Source organism: Eptatretus burgeri, chromosome 17, assembly GCF_056783735.1.
Source record: "Eptatretus burgeri isolate ZD-2024b chromosome 17, Ebu_testis_v1, whole genome shotgun sequence".
NCBI lineage: Eukaryota > Metazoa > Chordata > Myxini > Myxiniformes > Myxinidae > Eptatretus > Eptatretus burgeri.
In genome coordinates this window covers 25,182,967-25,202,414 of record NC_140977.1, presented here as the reverse complement: position 1 = coordinate 25,202,414, position 19,448 = coordinate 25,182,967, and the positions used below count along the sequence as shown (strand labels likewise).

Here is a 19,448-nt window from a genome sequence, read left to right as displayed (position 1 = left end):
AGACGCCAGGAGAACTCTAACATCCACCAACAACCAATGCTGGCAGACAGATCCCCAGCTTAACATCCCACCTAACGGATGGCATGTCTATCGACGCAACACCCTCACTGTGACATGTCCTGAAACGGTTTATAATCAGGTGAGGAATTGAGTACGAGACCGTGTGTGTGTGTGTGTGTGTGTGTGTGTGTGTGTGTGTGTGTGTGTGTGTGTGTGTGTGTGTGTGTGTGTGTGTGTGTGTGTGTGTGTGTGTGTGTGTGTGTGTCAGACATGACTAAAACATTACGTAATTGTTCAATGAGGTCAGTTGTTCAACCAATAAAAAGGCAAAAATAATGCAGAAGGTCCTGCTCTATCCCGTGTTATGCAAGGAAAATCCCACACATGAATCAGCGTTTCTTCCTCATGAGCATTAACATGTGTGGAACTCACACACCTTTTATAGTTGGACAGAAGTGCTGCTTGCACACGACGGCTCTTATTGTCTACGAGCAGGGTCCCGGTAAAAGCTGCTCAAGAGAATGCCACACAGTTATTTGGGCAGTGTATAGGCAATAGACCGCTACCTCGATCACTCCCGAAAATAAAATAAAAATAACTCGAGTTTGAAGCAAAAACCTGCCCACTGCATATGTGCATATGATAATACATTGTGGTCATATAGCTCAGATAGATCCCGATTGCAATGTTCCATAGCCCTGATACCAGAAGCATGACGCCGAAGGACTGAAGCCTGAGGCCGATACATACTGGAGCTTTCACAACTGGCCCTTCACGTCGATGTCCAACCTTTCAATATTTGATGATCCTTCTAACCGTCGCTTTGGTCGTTTTCCACTGAAGGAAAAACTTATAGGGAGGGCATGGCGATTGTGAATAGGACAGCTCCGAAAAGGTCTTTGGCTTTGTGTTGCATCAAAATGGTGGCTGTATGATTTTTCAGGTTGCAATTGTGGGTTGAAACATGCCAGCTGTCCAACCGACGGGTGGAAAGGAGCATGACATACAGATGGATGGACGAAGAAGCGTATTATTACATCGATTATTCTCATATCAAGATGAATGAAACCATGCGCCATGCTTTGACAGTTTGAATGCTTTCCAGCTGAGCAGAACCAAATGCAAAACTCAGGTTCATTCAAACTTTTGCTCTTTACCTGGGGGGTATAGATGGCTGTAGGTGAGTTGCCCTCCATTGTGGAAAGCCTTGCAAGGCCAGTTGGAACTTCCAGCTGCCTGCAAATCCTGGTGTAGGCATTGAGACGAAAGGAGGTCTACCGACTTCACAACCACCTGAAAAAAAACGAGGAAGAAAGGAAAAAAGAGCTAAAACAGGTAGAGTAAGATGGGGGCAAAATGCCTCTGGCATGAAAAGTGGGGCATTCGCAGCCGTCAACCAATGTGAATTACACTGAACAACAAATTTCAAAAAATTTTTTTACTGGAGATGTGTAAAGTGATTAAGACTAATTTGGGTACGCTGATTTCAAAAATCATAACCGTTTTGCTGTATCACGTCAGGATTTTCAGGAACAGAAATATTCCCATTGCCTAGAAGTCAGGATTTCAATGAAATTTACATATGTCTTTAACATGTCTATTTCGTACAATTGTTGTTAACTTGTGTTATATTTCTTTCTTTCAGATAAAGATGAGTAGGCGTTTCTGTACCAATCATCCTGACAACTTCTGTTATGTCTGTGGACGGTATACCAAAAAAGATCAACAGCGAAGTATATCTACAGCAGTGAAAATGAAGGCCGCCTACTTTCACTACTTCGGGTGTAAGGTGGGGGACCAAGAACAGAGCTGGGCACCACACATCTGCTGCACAAGCTGTCACACAACCTTGACTCAGTGGTTGGTGGGCAAGCGCGCGAGCATGCCATTTGCGGTGCCCATGATATGGCGTGAGCCGCAGAATCATCATGATGATTGTTATTTCTGCTGCACAAGCATCGCCGGCTTCAACAAGAAGAATAAAGGTCACATCAAGTACGCTGACTGCGTCTCTGCTCGTAAACCTGTGCCTCATGATGACGAGAACCCCGTTCCAACACCTCCAGCTGATCAGAACATAGCTGTAAGCAGTGGTGAAGAGGATGGTGATGATGAACCTTTTGAACCCGACACTCAAGAATCACACCTTCTGAACCAGGGAGACTTAAATGATCTTGTAAGAGATCTCTCGCTGTCAAAGGCGAAGGCAGAGCTGCTTGGATCAAGGCTGCAGCAGTGGAATCTACTTGAACCTAACACCAAGATATCCTTGTTCAGAGCACGTCACAGAGACATGGCTGAGTTCTTTGAGATGGAAGACACGATGACATTCTGCAGTGACATCAACGGTCTGTTGAAAGAACTTGGGTGTGATCACGATCCTGCAGACTGGCGCTTCTTCATCGACTCGGGGAAGAACAGCTTGAAGGCTGTTTTGCTCCACAATGGCAACGAGAAACCATCAGTCCCACTGGCCCACGCGTTCGGCATGACAGAGACCTATGAGACTATGCGGCAGCTGCTTGATTCCATCAAGTACAATGACTTCAACTGGCACATCTGCGGAGACTTGAAAGTGGTGGCGCTGTTGTTAGGGCTGCAGTCAGGCTACACGAAATACATGTGCTTCCTTTGTCTCTGGGATAGCAGAGACGACAAGAATCACTGGACGAAGAAAGATTGGGAAGAGCGAAAAGAGCATGTACCTGGTCGACACAACGTGAAGCATGTCGCCCTTGTCGACCCAGCCAAGGTTTTCCTTCCACCACTCCACATAAAGCTCGGCTTGATGAAAAGTTTTGTACGGGCAATGGATCTGAATGGGCGTGGGTTTTTATACCTCAAGGAAAAGTTTGGCAACACCTTGTCGGAGGCCAAGATCAAGGCTGGTGTCTTTGTTGGACCGCAAATCCGACAGATTATGAAGGACGAAACTTTTCCGACAACTCTAAACCCCAAAGAGCAGGCAGCGTGGAGGAGCTTCAAAGCTGTGACGGACAACTTCTTGGGGAACGAGCGCGCGGACAACTATGAAGAAATAGTGCAGCAGCTGCTGGAGTCCTTCAGGAAACTTGGCTCCAGGATATCCCTGAAAATCCATTTCCTACACCAGCACCTGAACTTCTTCCCTGACAACTTGGGAGCAGTCTCGGACGAGCACGGCGAGCGATTCCACCAAGAGATTTCACTCATGGAGACGCGTTACCAAGGGCGGCACAACCCGAACATGATGGGCGATTTCTGCTGGTTCCTGCATCGTGAAACTGACACAGAGCAGCACAAACGCAAAGCCAAATGCCTAAAGCATTTTTAATTACATTCTAGTGGAGTTTTTCTGTAATTTCTATAATTTTGAAGCATTCATGATGAAATAAATGAATAAATGATTTTTTGTAAATTTCATTGAAATCCTGACTTCTAGGCAATGGGAATATTTCTGTTACTGAAAATCCTGACGTGATACAGCAAAACGGTTATGATTTTTGAAATCAGCGTACCCAAATTAGTCTAAATCACTTTACACATCTCCAGTAAAAAATTTTTGTTGTTCAGTGTTACGTAAGTTGGAATACCACTGAGTGCAGGGTTTTGCAGAATTGTGGAGTACAAAACAGTCTTCTTATTCTTCCTCAGACAAACAAACTGAATAACAGACCAGACCAACCAATACACCTACTGCACTTGTGAATCTTTGATTTCGCAACTAAAAATGAGCTCCCTTACAAGAAACTTTGATGTAGAAGTCGGCCATTCGGCCCATCAAAGCCTGCGCTATTATTACCAACATCTGGCCAACCTCAAAACTAACTTCTCAAACTTTTCTCCCTCCTAAAAGACCTGGTGGCACCGTGTTAAATCCGTCTCTGGTTCATGCCCCACCCCCCTCCTCCATCCCTTCCCTCGGTTCAAATGGCACCACAGCCAACTCCGCTCGTGAGAAGGCCGAATACCTCAATTATGTGTTTGCTTCCAAATCTTGTGTACACAACCCATCACTCCCAACACATACCCCACCCTGTCATACCCAACTGCTCTTGAATACTGTCTTTCCCACTTGAGAAGGTGGAAAGGTTTCTTGCAAACCTCAACTCCGATTTTGTGACAGGTACAGACGGCATCAGCGTATGTGTCCTAAAATCCTGCTCTGCCAGCCTTGCTCATCCTCTTTCTGCTCTGTTCACTTGATCATTCCCTCTGGGTCAGTTTCTATCCGCCTGGAAGTTAGCCAGTATCACTGCAATACACAATCTTCTTAACTGCAGGCCTCTTAGTTTGCTTCTATTTATAAGTCTCAAGGTCATGGAATACATCATTACAGTTGATCTCAAATCCTCCCTTTTCTCCAACGACCTGATCTTCGGTCATCAATTCGGATTCAAGACCACACCACTCCACCTTGGACATGCCACTTCTGCTCTCGCAACACTACACTAGATGGAAAGCCCTCAATCTCAGACACGAGTTCATTGCTCTGGCCATATCTTGAGCATTTGATACGGAAAGTTCTCAACCACTCTCCCACAGCCTCAACCTCCCCTTCCTAACCCTGTCCCATTTTTACTCTCTGCCCCACCCCTCCAAACTTCAACTCCATCCTCCCCTCCTCCTTTTCCTTCTCATAAAAGCAAATAAACCCCATCGTTTCTTCCCCCCTTAACGTAATGTGAATATGGCATGGCAGACCCAATAATAAGCGACCAGCATGAGAGAGAGGAGAGTCCAACATGGCCAGGACAAGGGTGGGGGGGGGGGGGGTCGACAAAAGGGCACAGCGCAACAAATTCTCTCTCTCTCTCTCTCTCTCTCTCTCTCTCTCTCTCTCTCTCTCTCTCTCTCTCTCTCTCTCTCTCTCTCTCTCTCTCTCTCTCTCTCTCTCTCTCTCTCTCTCTCTCTCCACCGCCACCTCAGACAGAACAGAAGTTTGACAGCCTGCTCCCGCTCTTCGCTTCAGTCCGCCAAAAGGGAGTTTCACAAATGACTCGCCTCACTTTCTCATCACACCTCACGCCTTTCTCATTTTCCACGCACATTTATACACATCCACTTCACTCTTTCCTCAGAACATAATGCTTCTTCCTTTTCACATTTCTCAGTTCGCTTTCTCCATGGCTACCTCACGACAAGGAGGTCCTGGCGCGCCGTTTTCAGCACCAAGGTTAGGGTCGCGCTGCTTCCCCAATGCCAAACCCCTCATATTGAAGCCGAACAATCGTTCACGGAGCCACACAGAACATCGCGTATGTCGGACGGGGCTCTGGCAGTGACACCAGCCATTGGGGTTCTGCTGTCGGAGAGAAGTGAATTTGAGAGCCGAGCCGGGGTCATGGTTGCCTCCGCCAAGGTGGGCAAAAGTTCAGTGTGATGTATCTCTAGATGCTGTTCTTTCTCGTTAAACCCTCTGATTTATTCTCCCCTCTTCCCCAAACTCGCTGTGCACCTTTCCTCAGGTGTATTACATCCAGTAACGTATGTGGCAAGTGATTGTTGTAAGTTTCCCGAAGCAGAATGATCACATAAGGGTAAAGGTTATTGTATATGTGTTTTATGGGTGTTTGAATGGTTTTTCCCACCATTTTCTGATTTTTCTGTGTCTGATTTTTGATTTTTGTGCCTGATTGTGTGTGTGTGTGTGTGTGTGTGTGTGTGTGTGTGTGTGTGTGTGTGTGTGTGTGTGTGTGTGTGTGTGTGTGTGTGTGTGTGTGTGTGTGTGTGTGTGTGTGTGTGTGTGTGTCTGATTTTTCCCCGCCAATTTTCTGATTAACGATTTCTCCTGCCATTTATTTGTATTTGAATTCTCCCAACCATTTTCTCTCCTGAATGTCTCCTTACCATTCTTCCAGTAATTTCCCACTCTTTCGCTTCTTTGCTTTGTAAGTAAATTCATGAAACCGTTGATTTGTATCCTGACTTATCCTGCTCGTATTTGATCAGGGGGAGCACTGCCAGGCAATTGTAATGGTCGTCCACATAATGCGACATGCACCATTGGTTCACTCGGCTAATTAATTATGCGCAGTGTAGTCGCCGGCACGGTTCCCTATCTGCTTCGTTCATCTCGCCGATACGTTAAACCAACATTGGGTGCGAAGGTCCGACCAGAGTTGAGTTTTGCAGATGGTGTCCGTATCCTCTTAAAGACACGCCCTCCTCTTGATGACTATCTGCAACATTCAACTTCTCTTTCTTTCCATGTTATTAAAATTCAGTTTTCAGGGCTGTGGATATAGGAAAGTGTTGAAAAAAGGAAAAACAAAATCTTGGAAATGGGTTTTGCAAAACAAGTCATTGTGAGGTAAAGAAATATCATGGGGAAGGGTTGAGGGAGTGTAGGAATACAGAAGGTGTTGAAGAGGGAGGAGTGAAAACACAGTGACCTGAAGCCAGAGAGAGATTGTGATGAGACCCACGTGTCTTGGCAGGGTGTATGCTGTCCACAGTGGCATCCTGTAGTCCTGGCTGTAGGCACTCTCAAATGCAGATTGATGTCGCAAGCAGTAGTTTGCTGGTAGTAGAGCTAGTGGGCGGCCATAAGGCAGATGCTCAGTGTCTGCTGAGCCAAAAATCAGCCAGTGTGGGTTCGGGGGTAAGACAATAGGTCAGTTAGTACGGTTGTTGCACTCTTCTCAATATGATAAAACTGTAGAACTCCCAACATATACATATATATATATATATATATATATATATATATATATATATATATATATATATATATATATATATATATATATATATAGTATGTATTTTATGACAAAATAAGAAGCATTATTTGAAAAAAGGAATTTTTTTTAATTAAAGTGTCATTTGAAAACCTCCCTGAACTAACACCTTATCCCAACCATTCTTGAGAAAAAGGACATGGAAAGGATCTTTTCAACTTTTGCTTTGCATTCCCGAGCGTGATCCACGTTTCCTCCGAGCCGCCATTTTGTCCGAATATCGATATTCCCCAACGTTGAGAGGGCGAGCGACAAATTTGATTGGTCGAGATGGTAAAAAAAATAAAATGGTACAATATTTTATCCCAATAAATTGCAGGTTTTCGGAAATTTCAACAAGGCAATTTAAATTGTGTCATGTTCAAGTATATCATCTAATTGAAATAAAATATAAGCTTTAAAGGCTTCAGAAAAAAAGGTTTTGCAGAAGTTTTCCATCATTGATGCACCACCTTTTACACCACCTTATTTATCATGTTAATCAAGAACGGGCACTCGATAGAGTGCGTATCTCTGCCAGGCTGAATGGTTTAGGTTTTGCATCCCACTGATGGGCTGGATCTGCATCCATACCTGAACCAAAAATCTAATCAGCTTGATCTTGACACCTAACCAACTCATCCACCTAGTTCTACTGTATTTGGAATATCATGCTATATGTATCTTCTTCTTCTTTCGGCTGCTCCCGTTAGGGGTCGCCACAGCGGATCATCCGTATGATCTGCATAGTGATTTGGCGCAGGTTTTACGCCGGTTGCCCTTCCTGATGCAACCCTGGTCGCCTCTTACGACACAGGGATATGGTACACCTATTTTAACCGGGGCATACACCGGGCCAAGTACACTGGTACTCATTTCGCCGACCTCGGAAGGATGACAGGCTGAGTCAACCCCCTGGTGTGTATTAATTCAAGCGGCCAACGGGGCTTGAACTCAGGACCTTTTGGATCCCAAGCCGCTACCCTCACCACTACGCCAACACCAGGCTATCATGCTATATGTATGTATATGTATATGTATATATATATATATATATATATATATATATATATATATATATATATCATTTTCAGCCCTATCTGTCAATGGTGAAGAATCACTTTAAAAATTAAAAAAAAAAAAATCATATCCGGATTCAGATCTTCACCAAAATTGAATTGGTTCGTCCTTGTCACACAACCAACCTGTCCACCAAGTTTCATCCGAATCCATGCACAACTTTAAGAGTCAATACCCCGGTTGAGTCATACCAAAGACCTTGAAAATGGTACGAAAGACCTTGAAAATGGTACGTGCTGCATCATTGCTTGATGCTCAACATTTAATATGATAGAGCACAAACAAACAACGATAGGTTGGCAACCACTACGCAGGCTTAATTGTTGGGCCTAATGCCCTCCTCCTGTATTAAAGTTCTTTGTAAAGGAACTCATATTTATTTATTTACTTAAAGGCTAGAACAAAGCCCAGAAAAATCACCACTCTCTTGCAGACATTACTGTGGAATGAATAAATACTCGTACACGTAGTGCATGGGCTTTGAACATGGACTCCTCGCATAATAAGCCATCAGTTCGGATGGGAATGCAAACCAGGCTACCCCAGTCACTATGTAAAAACTGATACCTCATTCTTATCTGTGCAAATACGAAAATCCATTATCATTGATTTACTTTAAGATTGAGACGTTTGTCCTGAGGATTAGTCAGTTACATGATAGGTGTACTTTGTGTGTGTATGTGTGTGTGTGTGTGTGTGTGTGTGTGTGTGCAAACTCATTGGGATGACATGTCTGCACTCTGAATAAATACCTTGAGCTAAACCTGATAACATGTCCGCACTCTGTGCATAAATACCTTGAGGTACAGAATTGACCAGCCGGCGTGACAGCAGCTCAATCTGAAAGACAAAAATCACACTCGCAGTGATCTAGTCGAATTCACCAAAATGCTTTTACTTGCTCAACCCATCACAACCAGTTCAAAGCCAAATCCCAATGTTAACAACAACCCCCAAAGGTCAACCAAGAGCTGTGTGCAGCCCCGAGTGTTAGCAGTTGCGTAGAAGCAAAGGATTTGTAATTGTCCTAGTATTTGCAAACTGATGCAGAGCAAAAGAAGGCGATGCAACTTTGTAGCATTTAATTGTTAATTCCCACCATTAATGGAAGCATTGAAAAGCAGCATGGAGGTGAGTCTGGTGAGAGCAAATATAATTGATTGCTATTTTTAAAATGATCCGATAAGTCTCTTTGGCATCCCCATGAGGTGTTATGCATGTACCCAGAATTCCTAAAATAAAATAAAAAACACACATCTGGCAACAACACCCCACCCACTACCATATTCATTCACTGATGGAGGCATAATCTATGAAAATGAATTTGCTTATACACATAGCATACCCATGATTCAAGTGTGATGATGAAGTGAAGAGTAAAGATGATGTGGAGACCGAAGGGAAAACTTCAGTAACAAGAGGTAAAAAGTATAATGCCGGGTAATGCGAAGGAAATGATTAGCAAAAGCAGCACTTAGTAGTTGGCAATGAGAGAAAACCTTGGCAGTGGCACCTGCCAAGGTAGCAAAGGTGAGTTGGGGATGAGATGGAAGAGCCTGAAGAAGCGGAGAAACAGCCACATCAGCCACAGCAACAGCAGCCATCAATAGGATGGTGCTGGGGAGGTGGAGAGCCAGCGACGAGCAGAGGCACTGCTCCGAAGATCGGTCCGATAGTCTCGAGGCCGAGTGGGACGTGATGTCGAAGGTCAGCCGCACATACCGGCGCGAGACGCGAGATGTTTGAATTTGATGGCGCGCCGACGCAGACAACTGCGATGGACGCAAACACGAGGGAGCGGCGTGACGCTATGAGCCTGCGCCGCAAGGCGCGCCGCTGAGCAACCCACAGCAGACGCAATGCCCGAGCCCTGACCATCTGAAAGTCTCAAAATGGGCGGAAAAGGGAAAAGGAGAGCAGGACGGTACTGCAAGGCTCGAGGAAACGGGTCATGTTTTGTTTGTGAAATTTTCCACAGTGACTAAGATTCTTGACAGGGGATTTGCTACAAGTTTACGTTCACATACTACCGTGGTAGCCTTAGATACTGACTTGGTGACCAAAGAAGAAATGAAACCTCCTGAAAGTCTTGATCTGTGTCGACTCAGTTCCTTCAAACCGAGCGTGCGTGCTACATCCTAAGAACAATGGATCGTGTGGAGTAAAAAAAAACTATGATTAATACTCGCCTCTCCTGTTGCTCAACAGTGCTGTGTGGAGCCTTTGCCAATGTTCTGTTGTCCGAATGTGGTACGGTCCCTTCAATTTAAGTTCCCGTGCCTCACCGTGGTGGGACAGACACAGGTAGGCTGGGAGAGAGGCGCAGGTGGTGCACGGCAGGCCGAAGGAGCAGAAATCTCCCAAGGGACAGCTGGATGGAACATCGGCCGGCGGAGCACGCTGTTGAGACTTCCGTGGGTGCCATTATTTGGCATCGGGGTGACATTCAATAAGTCTGTGATGAAGTATTAGAAAACAGACAAAGACAAATGCACACTTGTCAATTTGGCATTAGGACGTTTGATACATTCCGCGGTACTCCAAAGTAATGATGCGCTTCTGTGCCATGAAATATTATATAATTATACGATATATATGTACATATATATATATATATATATGTATATGACAAGGGATCATTTATAAAAAGAAAAAATAACTTACCTTGCAATCCATAGCAGACTTAATTACAGCAGAGTTTCCCAGTCTGCGAATGTGTGAATGGTGTCATATTGTGGTTGTTGTTTTTTTTGTTTCTTTTTCTTTCATCCCATTGTTGTGATATGAGTGCAATACCCCAGAGACAGTGTTGCTCCCTTGTGTTAGAAACCTTGTAATCACTTCTGCCATTATTGACATAGCCTGGCAGACGAGAAGAAAGCAGTAGTACAATTTGGCGGTTTGGCGATCTCCCGATTTTGTCCTTTAGTGATGTATTCTGGCACGTTTAGCAGTCTTGGTAGTTGTGCAAATGCTCGAGAATAAAGGGAATGGCCTATGACTTCACTCTATAGCAGCTTTTCGGTGTAAAATTTTGCACATATCCAATGGGGCGGCCATTTATTTCTGTGCCGTCCTTCTATATGATTTACGATGGTACTATATAATGTCGCAGCCCTGGCGGTTACGTTAATTCCCCAGACCCAATTGTCATGGACGGGCGGTTAACACCAAACCAGGCTGGATCGCCGAGCGGTTTTCCTTGGAGGCGAATACATGATCCTCGGGGATTATAGCGCGCGGGATGGTTGACGGTTAGAGGGTACCAGAAGCATTCACCTGGAAGGTAGCAAAAGGGTTTTATACTTGAACCCACAACAGATACAAGCAACTTAAATAAATCTGGGATTTAAAAAATGAAAATAAAATATTTATAATGGTAATAATACAAGTAATAATATTAACAGAAAGTGAGGAAAACTAAATCTAATTTCCTATTTGAGGTGCCTCCGCACTCAGACACAAAAATGGAGAAGGGGAAAATAATGAAAAAAAAAAACATCTTCCCTTTCTCCCGGCACTTAGCTTCGGGTCCAGAAGTGATCTTTTTGGACTGGACGATCGAACCGCTTCATCTCTCATGGTGGGAAACGCATAGGAGGCAATGCAGAGACGGTACTCGACGTCAGGGCTCACGAACCACGCGGTGTAGCTTATTCTCAAGAGCTAATATGCTGACCATTTCTCTCTTGCCCATGGTCTGTTCACAATGATGGCCCACATGATGAGACGATTTCTGAGACCCCGTGATCACCCAACGAGGCATGCTCTCCTTCCCTTCTCAGAAACATACACACTTCACGGCTCAGCTCAACAGTCAATGGCTAACGTCTTGCTCAGCACACTGTAAATTCATACAGCTACAGCATGAACATGAGAATCGTGCAGCCTTCTTCGTCCTGTCGAGTCGAAGCAACCGTAATGCCCTTCTCTTCCAACCGCCATCTCCTCACTCATGTCACGGCCGAACCTCCTAACGTCCACCGATCAATAATAAGCCTCGGCACATGGCTTGTTGGCACGAAGCAAGAAGGCGGGGTTCCTGTCTGCTCAGTAGTTCAGTTTTTGTTGTTGTTATTGATATATAAACGTAATTCTTGTTATGGCTGGCTTGTAAATACAAAACGTAGGAAAAGGTCACAGGGGATAATCACATACTGGGACAAATTAGTCTTACACCCTACCTAATTAACACAGCACCACCCTCCGTGTGGTGACAAGTAACACTTAAGCTCACAGTTTCTCTCCTTAATTTACATCGAGATATCTCCTACACGTCCACGGACCAAGCAACTCTATACAATCCTATCTTTCCAATGAAATTCCTCAACCTACCCTGACAACCGTAACAATATATATATATATATATATATATATATATATATATATATATATATATATATATATATATATACACCTGATGTTGGCGCAGTGGTTCGGGCAGCGGCTTGGGATCCAGAAGGTCCTGAGTTCAAGCCACGTTGGGCCACTGAATTAATACACCAGGGGGTTGACTCAGCCTGTCATCCTTCCGAGGTCAGCGAAAGGAGTACCAGTATACTGGGCCGGTGTATACCCCGGTTAAATTAGGTGTACTATATCCCTGTGTCGTAAGAGAAAACCAGGGTTGCGTCAGGAAGGGCATCCGACGTAAAACATGTGCCAAATCACTATGCAGATCATGTGGATGATCCGCTGTGGCGACCCCTAAAGGGAGAAGAAAAGAAGAAGAAGAAGAAGGGAGCCGAAAGAAGAAGAAGAAGACATATATATATATATATATATATATATATATATATATATATATATATATATATATATATATACATATATATCAAAACATGTGGAGCATGACGAGCACTCCCCCGATCTCAATTGGATATAGTCCTACACCAAAGCATCACCTCAAATCCAGAAACCTCAACCAGGCGATTCCGTCGAACAGACAAAAATTACATGGCCAATATCAGTTAAACATCAAACAGAACTGCCTATCCATATTTCAGGCTTATTTGCCCTCATCATAACAGCGTACCGATAAATATCTAACCAATGATGACCACATTCATCATTTAAACATCAGACACATCTCCTGACTGTTGTGGTGGATTATGTCTCACACAGTTAAACCACATAATCCGTAAAGAACAACTGTCTGTTCACCACCCAGACAATTGTTCCCTCCAATGCAAACCATTCAACCAGAAGGTACGTGATGCGATCGGCAGGTAAATCGAAACATGTGGAGTGTGACGAGCACTCTCCCGATCTCCACTGGACATCGTCCTAAACCAGGACTCTTTGATACGACTCAGCTGGGGTTCAAACCGCCAACATCCCAGATTCAAAGCAGACACTCAAACCATTACACCACTGAATCTGTTTTTTACATTTTATATTTTCTCATGAAGTTGATATGTTATTTCTGGTGCCAGTGACTCATTGTGAGAACCACGTAGCAGAGGAAATTGTCAAAAAATTGCAAGGCAGACAACATTTTAGTTATTCAAAAAGACCTAAGACCTCCTTCTCCTCATGTTCATCATCTCCGTAAGCTTTAGACATTGCTATTTCCTGGTTCCCCAGAGTACCGCGTAATGTATCATTCGGCACTTCATAAGAATAGGTCAGTGCAAGAAAAGGCCTCTTTATGAAATGGATAAAGACAATGTGCACTGCAGAATATTATCATTTATTATATATTGGTTTATTTGAAAACACCACGAGTCAGATCACTCTGAAAAAAGCCATAAGGGAAAGTGTGGGTCATTGGGACATTACCTCTAGTAACTAAATCAGCTATTCCTGGTCATTGATATCAAGTAGCAACATATTGTCATTTTGGATTATCATAGTGTAAGTGCCAATGTGTTGGCACTTAATATGTATGGGGGATAATAATAATAATAATAATAATAATAATAATAATAATAATAATAGTAATAGGAAAACATTGGGTATTGCCTCATGGCAGAATTTAAGAAGAGCATGGAGAAGAGGATGGGGAGGGGCATGGAGAAGAAGGTGGGGAGGGGGCATGAAAATAGAAAGGAGAGCAGGGAGATGTAGGAAGAGGAAAAGACATCAGAAAGAGGTAGGGCTTCGGGGAGGGTTGATAGGGACATGGTTGAGGCCTACGGGGTGAGTGAGGAGAAGTACTAAGATTGTCATTTTTGGATATATAATGTTATAAGGAAGTGCATGCACAAACTTTGGATAATTTTAAAAGCAACCCCCCCCCCCCCCCCCCCGACACACTCTGCCCCTCAATACTATCTTGGCTATCCCCATCCCTTTATTGCTCCATCCTTCCAACCTCCTTTTCCTATTCCTCCTCATCTTCAATCCTTCCACTCTTCCACTTCTCAATTTACCATAAATTCTTGCTTGCATACTACGATATCAGACTGCCCTTAATGCGATGCCACAACGAAGTGACATTGCAAATCACATCTCACAAAATTGTTTTTTCACAAGACATGTTGAGCATTTTACCGAAGAATATCTCAAAGGATAATATTTTGTGGATGTTCAGTGAGAACACATCCTTTGAGATAATGGATGATCATAATTGATTTACATTTGATGTGAATTGGTGTGAGACTCGAGACTTATTGAAGTTGGCAAACCAACAATTGGTGTGAACTGTGAGGTGAACGACTGCAGTATGATTTGGTATAGTGTGCAGTATTCTTTAGTACAGTGTGCAGTATGATTTGGTATAGTGTGTAATATGATTTGGTACAGTGTGCAGTATGATTTGGTGTAGTGTGTAATATGATTTGGTACAGTGTGCAGTATGATTTGGTGTAGTGTGTAATATGATTTGGTACAGTGTGCAGTATGATTTGGTATAGTGTGTAATATGATTTGGTATAGTGTGCAGTATGATTTGGTACAGTGTGCAGTATGATTTGGTGTAGTGTGTAATATGATTTGGTACAGTGTGCAGTATGATTTGCTACACTTTGTGGTATCATTTGGTACATTGTGCAGTATGATTCAATACAGTGTAAAGTACAGTATGATTTGGTACAGTGTGCAGTATGATTTGGTACAGTGTGTGATATCATTTGGTATATTGTGCAGTATGATTCAATAGTTTAAAGTACAGTATGATTTGGTACAGTGTGCAGTATGATTTGCTACAGTGTGTGGTATGATTTGGTACAGTGTGCAGTATGATTTGGTACAGTGTGCAGTATGATTTGCTACAGTGTGAAGTATGATTTGGTACAGTGTGTGGTATCATTTGGTACATTGTGCAGTATGATTCAATACAGTGTAAAGTACAGTATGATTTGGTGCATTGTGCAGTATGATTCAATACAGTGTAAAATACAGTGTAATTTTGTACAGTGTGTGGTATCATTTGGTACATTGTGCAGTATGAATCAATACAGTGTAAAGTACAGTATGATTTGGTGCATTGTGCAGTATGATTCAATACAGTGTAAAGTACAGTGTGATTTGGTAAATTGTACAGTATGATTCAATACAGTGCAAAGTACAGTCTGATTTGGTACAGTGTGCAGTATGATTCAATACAGTGTAAAGTACAGTATGATTTGGTACATTGTACAGTATTATTCAATACAGTGTAAAATACAGTGTAATTTTGTACAGTGTGTGGTATCATTTGGTACATTGTGCAGTATGAATCAATACAGTGTAAAGTACAGTATGATTTGGTACAGTGCATGATATTACCACAGCGTACCGCACATGAGGTTGTACAACTCTATGCTCTCAAAGGGCTGCACCTGAGTTTTGGACTTGAAACTCGGCCCATGTCCAATAAACACAGCCTGGGGTAAGGGAAAGACATCGTGAGATATTCAAGTTGATTAGAATTTCATGACACTGGCCAATAATTAATGAGTGAAATAAGTGAATAAGCATTATGAAGTGAATAAGCACGCCTCTCCATTGTCTACGGGGTTTAAGCTGTGAATCGGTGTGAGATTTGGGATTATAAGCTGTGAATCGGTGTGAGATTTGGGATTATTAGAATGCCAACTTGATAACCTACTACAGTCACAGTTGGGGTCGAACAAGTGAGCCCATTGTCCAAACCATTAGTTGTATGTCTGCAGGAATCCAGATCAACAGCTCAACTCGAGGCTTTGTTCCTGTTTTTGCCTGGTTGTGGAACTGTCTCACAACCAGTCGTGTCACCCCCCCCCCCGCCCCCTACTCCACCTCTCCCCTCGTTGGTCATGTAACATGTCAGTCAATCTATTATGGATAAAATCCTGCATTTCTATGTGTCCTTCCATCATCGGATCTCACTTGATCTTCCCTTCCACTGTCATGAAGAAGGCTGGCATCAAACCTAACAATAACTTTACTTCCACCCCCCCCCCCCCAATTTATGTATTCATAATATTATGCAGACCTACTGCAGTTGAAAATTGCCATTAGTGCAGTGGCAACAAGGGGTGCAGGACACATGGAGCACAATGAGGTGTACCTGCATGCTCTCCAGGCTGTTATCATAGCCGTGGTCTCCACCAGGAAACTGAAGTGGAATTTCCTCATCATTCCTGAGAACATCAAACATCAGCACCTAAAAGTCATAACCTGCGCCCCAGAATTTGAAATGTACATTCTGAAACCCATTACAAGTCCTCTAATCTGTCTAACCTTGGTGATCGACTTGTGCAGTTCTACTTTGTACAAAAAAAATAAACAAACAAAGGACCTCAGGTCATCTCTTTATGGAGAGACTATAGGGGATAGCCGGTGCTGCCAAGATTTGGGGGAGGGGATTATGGGGTACCAGGCACTGCTCGGATGGGTGAGCTTTTCCCAACAGTGGTTTTGGGATGTGTTGGACATTGAAAAGCTGTGGAGTTATTGGCCTCATGGTGGTTACCTTTTGCCTGTGGGCAGGTGGCAGCACTGCTTGACCCTGCATCCCAATACACACTTCTTAACGGCCTTTGGTGGCCTCAAACGGACATCAAGGCCAATGTGCAGTAGCTTCAAACCTTGTCCAGATTCTGAAGAACTCTCACCCAAAATCTGTGGCTGCTAGGTATGCCAGAGTTCGGCTGTGAAAGAATCTATACTATAAGAGAGCCGTTTGTCTGTGTCTGTCTGTCTGTCTGTCTGTCTGTCTGTCTGTCTGTCTGTGTTGCTATTTTTCTTTGCGATGGCTGAACGGATCTTTGTCAAACTTTCAGAGGTTCATCAGTGAGTGCGATGGAATGTTTCAGGCAAAAAAAAAAAAATTCGAAAATGTTGAAAAATAAAGTTCCTTTCTATGAAACATATACACACATAAATATATGAAACATACCAGAGTAGATGATGATGGAGTGGGGATGGGGGGAAGGGGATGGGTCGGGGTGTGGGGGTAACGGGACTTTGTGACCACCTTGTTGGGTACAGTACATTTCTCTACGTGTGAAGTTCACTTCGCGATCTCTTGGTTTTGGGTCTCATGGTCATGGTCACAATTGACAGTTGCAATTCCACAGGGTTTCCGCAAATCTCACAGGATTGTGAGTTGGACAGGTGACCGTGAAGGGACATTTTAAAATCTCTCTATAGCACCAAAGCCTTTGGAGCTATGTGAAAGGTAATATTGAATGACCCCCTGACCCCATTCCTCAGGGGGTGTAGGGAAGTGTTTTATGCCCCCACAATAAATATTCCAGGAAATGCCAGGTAACCCTACTAGTAACGTATAAACGCACAAACACGTGAAAATATTTATAAGATACAGTATACATGTGACCTAGAGACAGGCTTCTATATTATTTTGACAAGCATCGTGAAAAAAATAAAATGGTACTCCCTGAAATGTCTTACGTGTACACCATCCAGCCTTCCTCCACAAGCAGGTGGATGTCCTCGATACGCTGGTTAAATGCATAGTGTAGACGCTTCGGAAGGTGATGCTTCAAGTAAGGCTTGAAATGCTGACTCTGACACTGTTATACAACACAGCAGCAAGCAGAACCAACAACATAAGAAAAGAGTCCAAAGCAACATAAAACTGTATTAACCGTAACAGCAAATGCTGCAGCATGCTTTGCAGTAAAGTCCTGGAAAAAATTATCTACAAAAGACATGAGAATGAATATTAATACATATGGGGACATTTCAAAAGTTACACAAATGAGATACAGTACTCACAAGAGTCTGAGAGACGCCTACGTCATCATCATGTGCTATTCTGCAAACCCTAGAGGACATCTTACAGCGTGAATCAGGCACAGGCTGGAGATTATCAATGTACTGAGGTTGGAAAACTCACTTTAATCATCAGTTTTCACAACTGCAGAACTCTGTCCTCCTGGCTGTGCTATGCAGTAATACCCCGGTTTACGTTGCCTCTTTTTATGTCGTTTCGCAAATACGTCGTCACGTTATAAACACCACTTCTTCATATTCATCGTCTCAACTCACAGTCTCAAACTTATGTCTTTTTAAAAGCCATAACTTTTATTCTCAGGCGATTTCTTTCTGGCATACAAGACTGATAAAGATGCCAGAATACATCATTAAAGTACCAAATCGGGAGATTGCTAAATCCCCGAAAGAACTACCGTACATTGCTTCACACATAAAGGAATGCACAGCACTGTAGATTGGCCAAGAGGCATTGTAAAAGTGTTTCCTTGGAAGTGAAATTCGATGTTATTCGTCGAATTGATGCTGGTGAACGTGCCCTTGATGTGGCTGGGTTATTAAGATTGCCTCCGATCTATAAATATGTCCACTTCATTGAAGGAGGTAGAAGAAGATGTACTACCACCTTTGACTGCTTCTGGAAGAGGTATATTTCTATTTAAATATGCCTGGCAATTGTTTTTTTAATTTTTATTTATTTATATGTATTTGCACTTGAATATAATTGTCATTTCTCAAAAAAAATGGTCATCTATATTATAAAATATACATTATATTTATATTGGGTTGCCGAAATAGTTGTTGGGTTGCCGAAATAGGTGACCCTTATTGTCAGTAATTCTGTGTTTGTTTGGATGTTTGTTCATTTGTCATCAGCATAATTGGTAGTAAACGTGGGTGGATTTTGACCAAACTCGGGTGGTAGGTACATCTTATGACCTAGTGCTTTGAAAATTGTGATGGTTTCTAGGGACGCTTTGGTTCCCTAGCAAAAACCGAAAAACCTTCAAAATCGGTACCGTTCACGTGAAATCAATTCCGAAAGCCATTATCCCATGCAGGGTTATGAAATTTCGCACGAATGATCTACAGGTGATGCTCTGTCAAATATATTCCGGTTTTTGTGATATATGGAATACTTTACCCGCAGCACCCCCGACAATTAGGGTATGCGCGAAAATTGGCGAAAATTGAAGGCCCCCTAGCGACCAGGTGAGTGCATCGATACGAATGAAACTTTGCAGGTTCATGGTACTCAATGAGTACTACAACTTTGCCTCAGGACATATTGACCGATTTCGCTTAGGTCAGGGGTCAAAGGTCAAGTAGTGCAAAAATCGATAATATGCGAGAGCTGGAGGTGCCTTCACACCAAATGCTACTCCTCCGAGGGTGATGGTTGGATGGTCATGAAAATTCACACTAATCGTCTGGAATACATTGTGCACAAACAATCGAGCCGGATTTTCAATTTAGATCTTTGTTCACCCACAGCACCCCCTCGAACTTTGGGGATTTCCGATTTCA

At 43.1% G+C, this 19,448-nt stretch overlaps 1 protein-coding gene across 11 annotated transcripts in view; it reads right to left on the bottom strand.

Annotated features, from left to right (window-relative positions):
- LOC147009584 (autotaxin-like) overlaps positions 1-19,448 on the bottom strand; it is a 190,112-nt gene that overhangs the window by 8,073 nt on the left and 162,591 nt on the right. For 8 of the 11 annotated variants that reach the window (XM_085862221.1, XM_085862224.1, XM_085862222.1 and 5 more), the window contains 8 exons: positions 17,598-17,719; positions 16,252-16,324; positions 15,499-15,586; positions 10,064-10,233; positions 9,501-9,656; positions 8,576-8,618; positions 6,408-6,550; positions 1,158-1,293 (listed from right to left, as the gene is read on the bottom strand). In XM_085862221.1, the coding sequence (XP_085718347.1) occupies positions 1,158-1,293; positions 6,408-6,550; positions 8,576-8,618; positions 9,501-9,656; positions 10,064-10,233; positions 15,499-15,586; positions 16,252-16,324; positions 17,598-17,719 (931 nt within the window). The remainder of the gene's footprint in view (positions 1-1,157; positions 1,294-6,407; positions 6,551-8,575; positions 8,619-9,500; positions 9,657-10,063; positions 10,234-15,498; positions 15,587-16,251; positions 16,325-17,597; positions 17,720-19,448) is intronic. The other 3 variants (XM_085862226.1, XM_085862228.1, XM_085862229.1) reach the window with 3 other exon arrangements.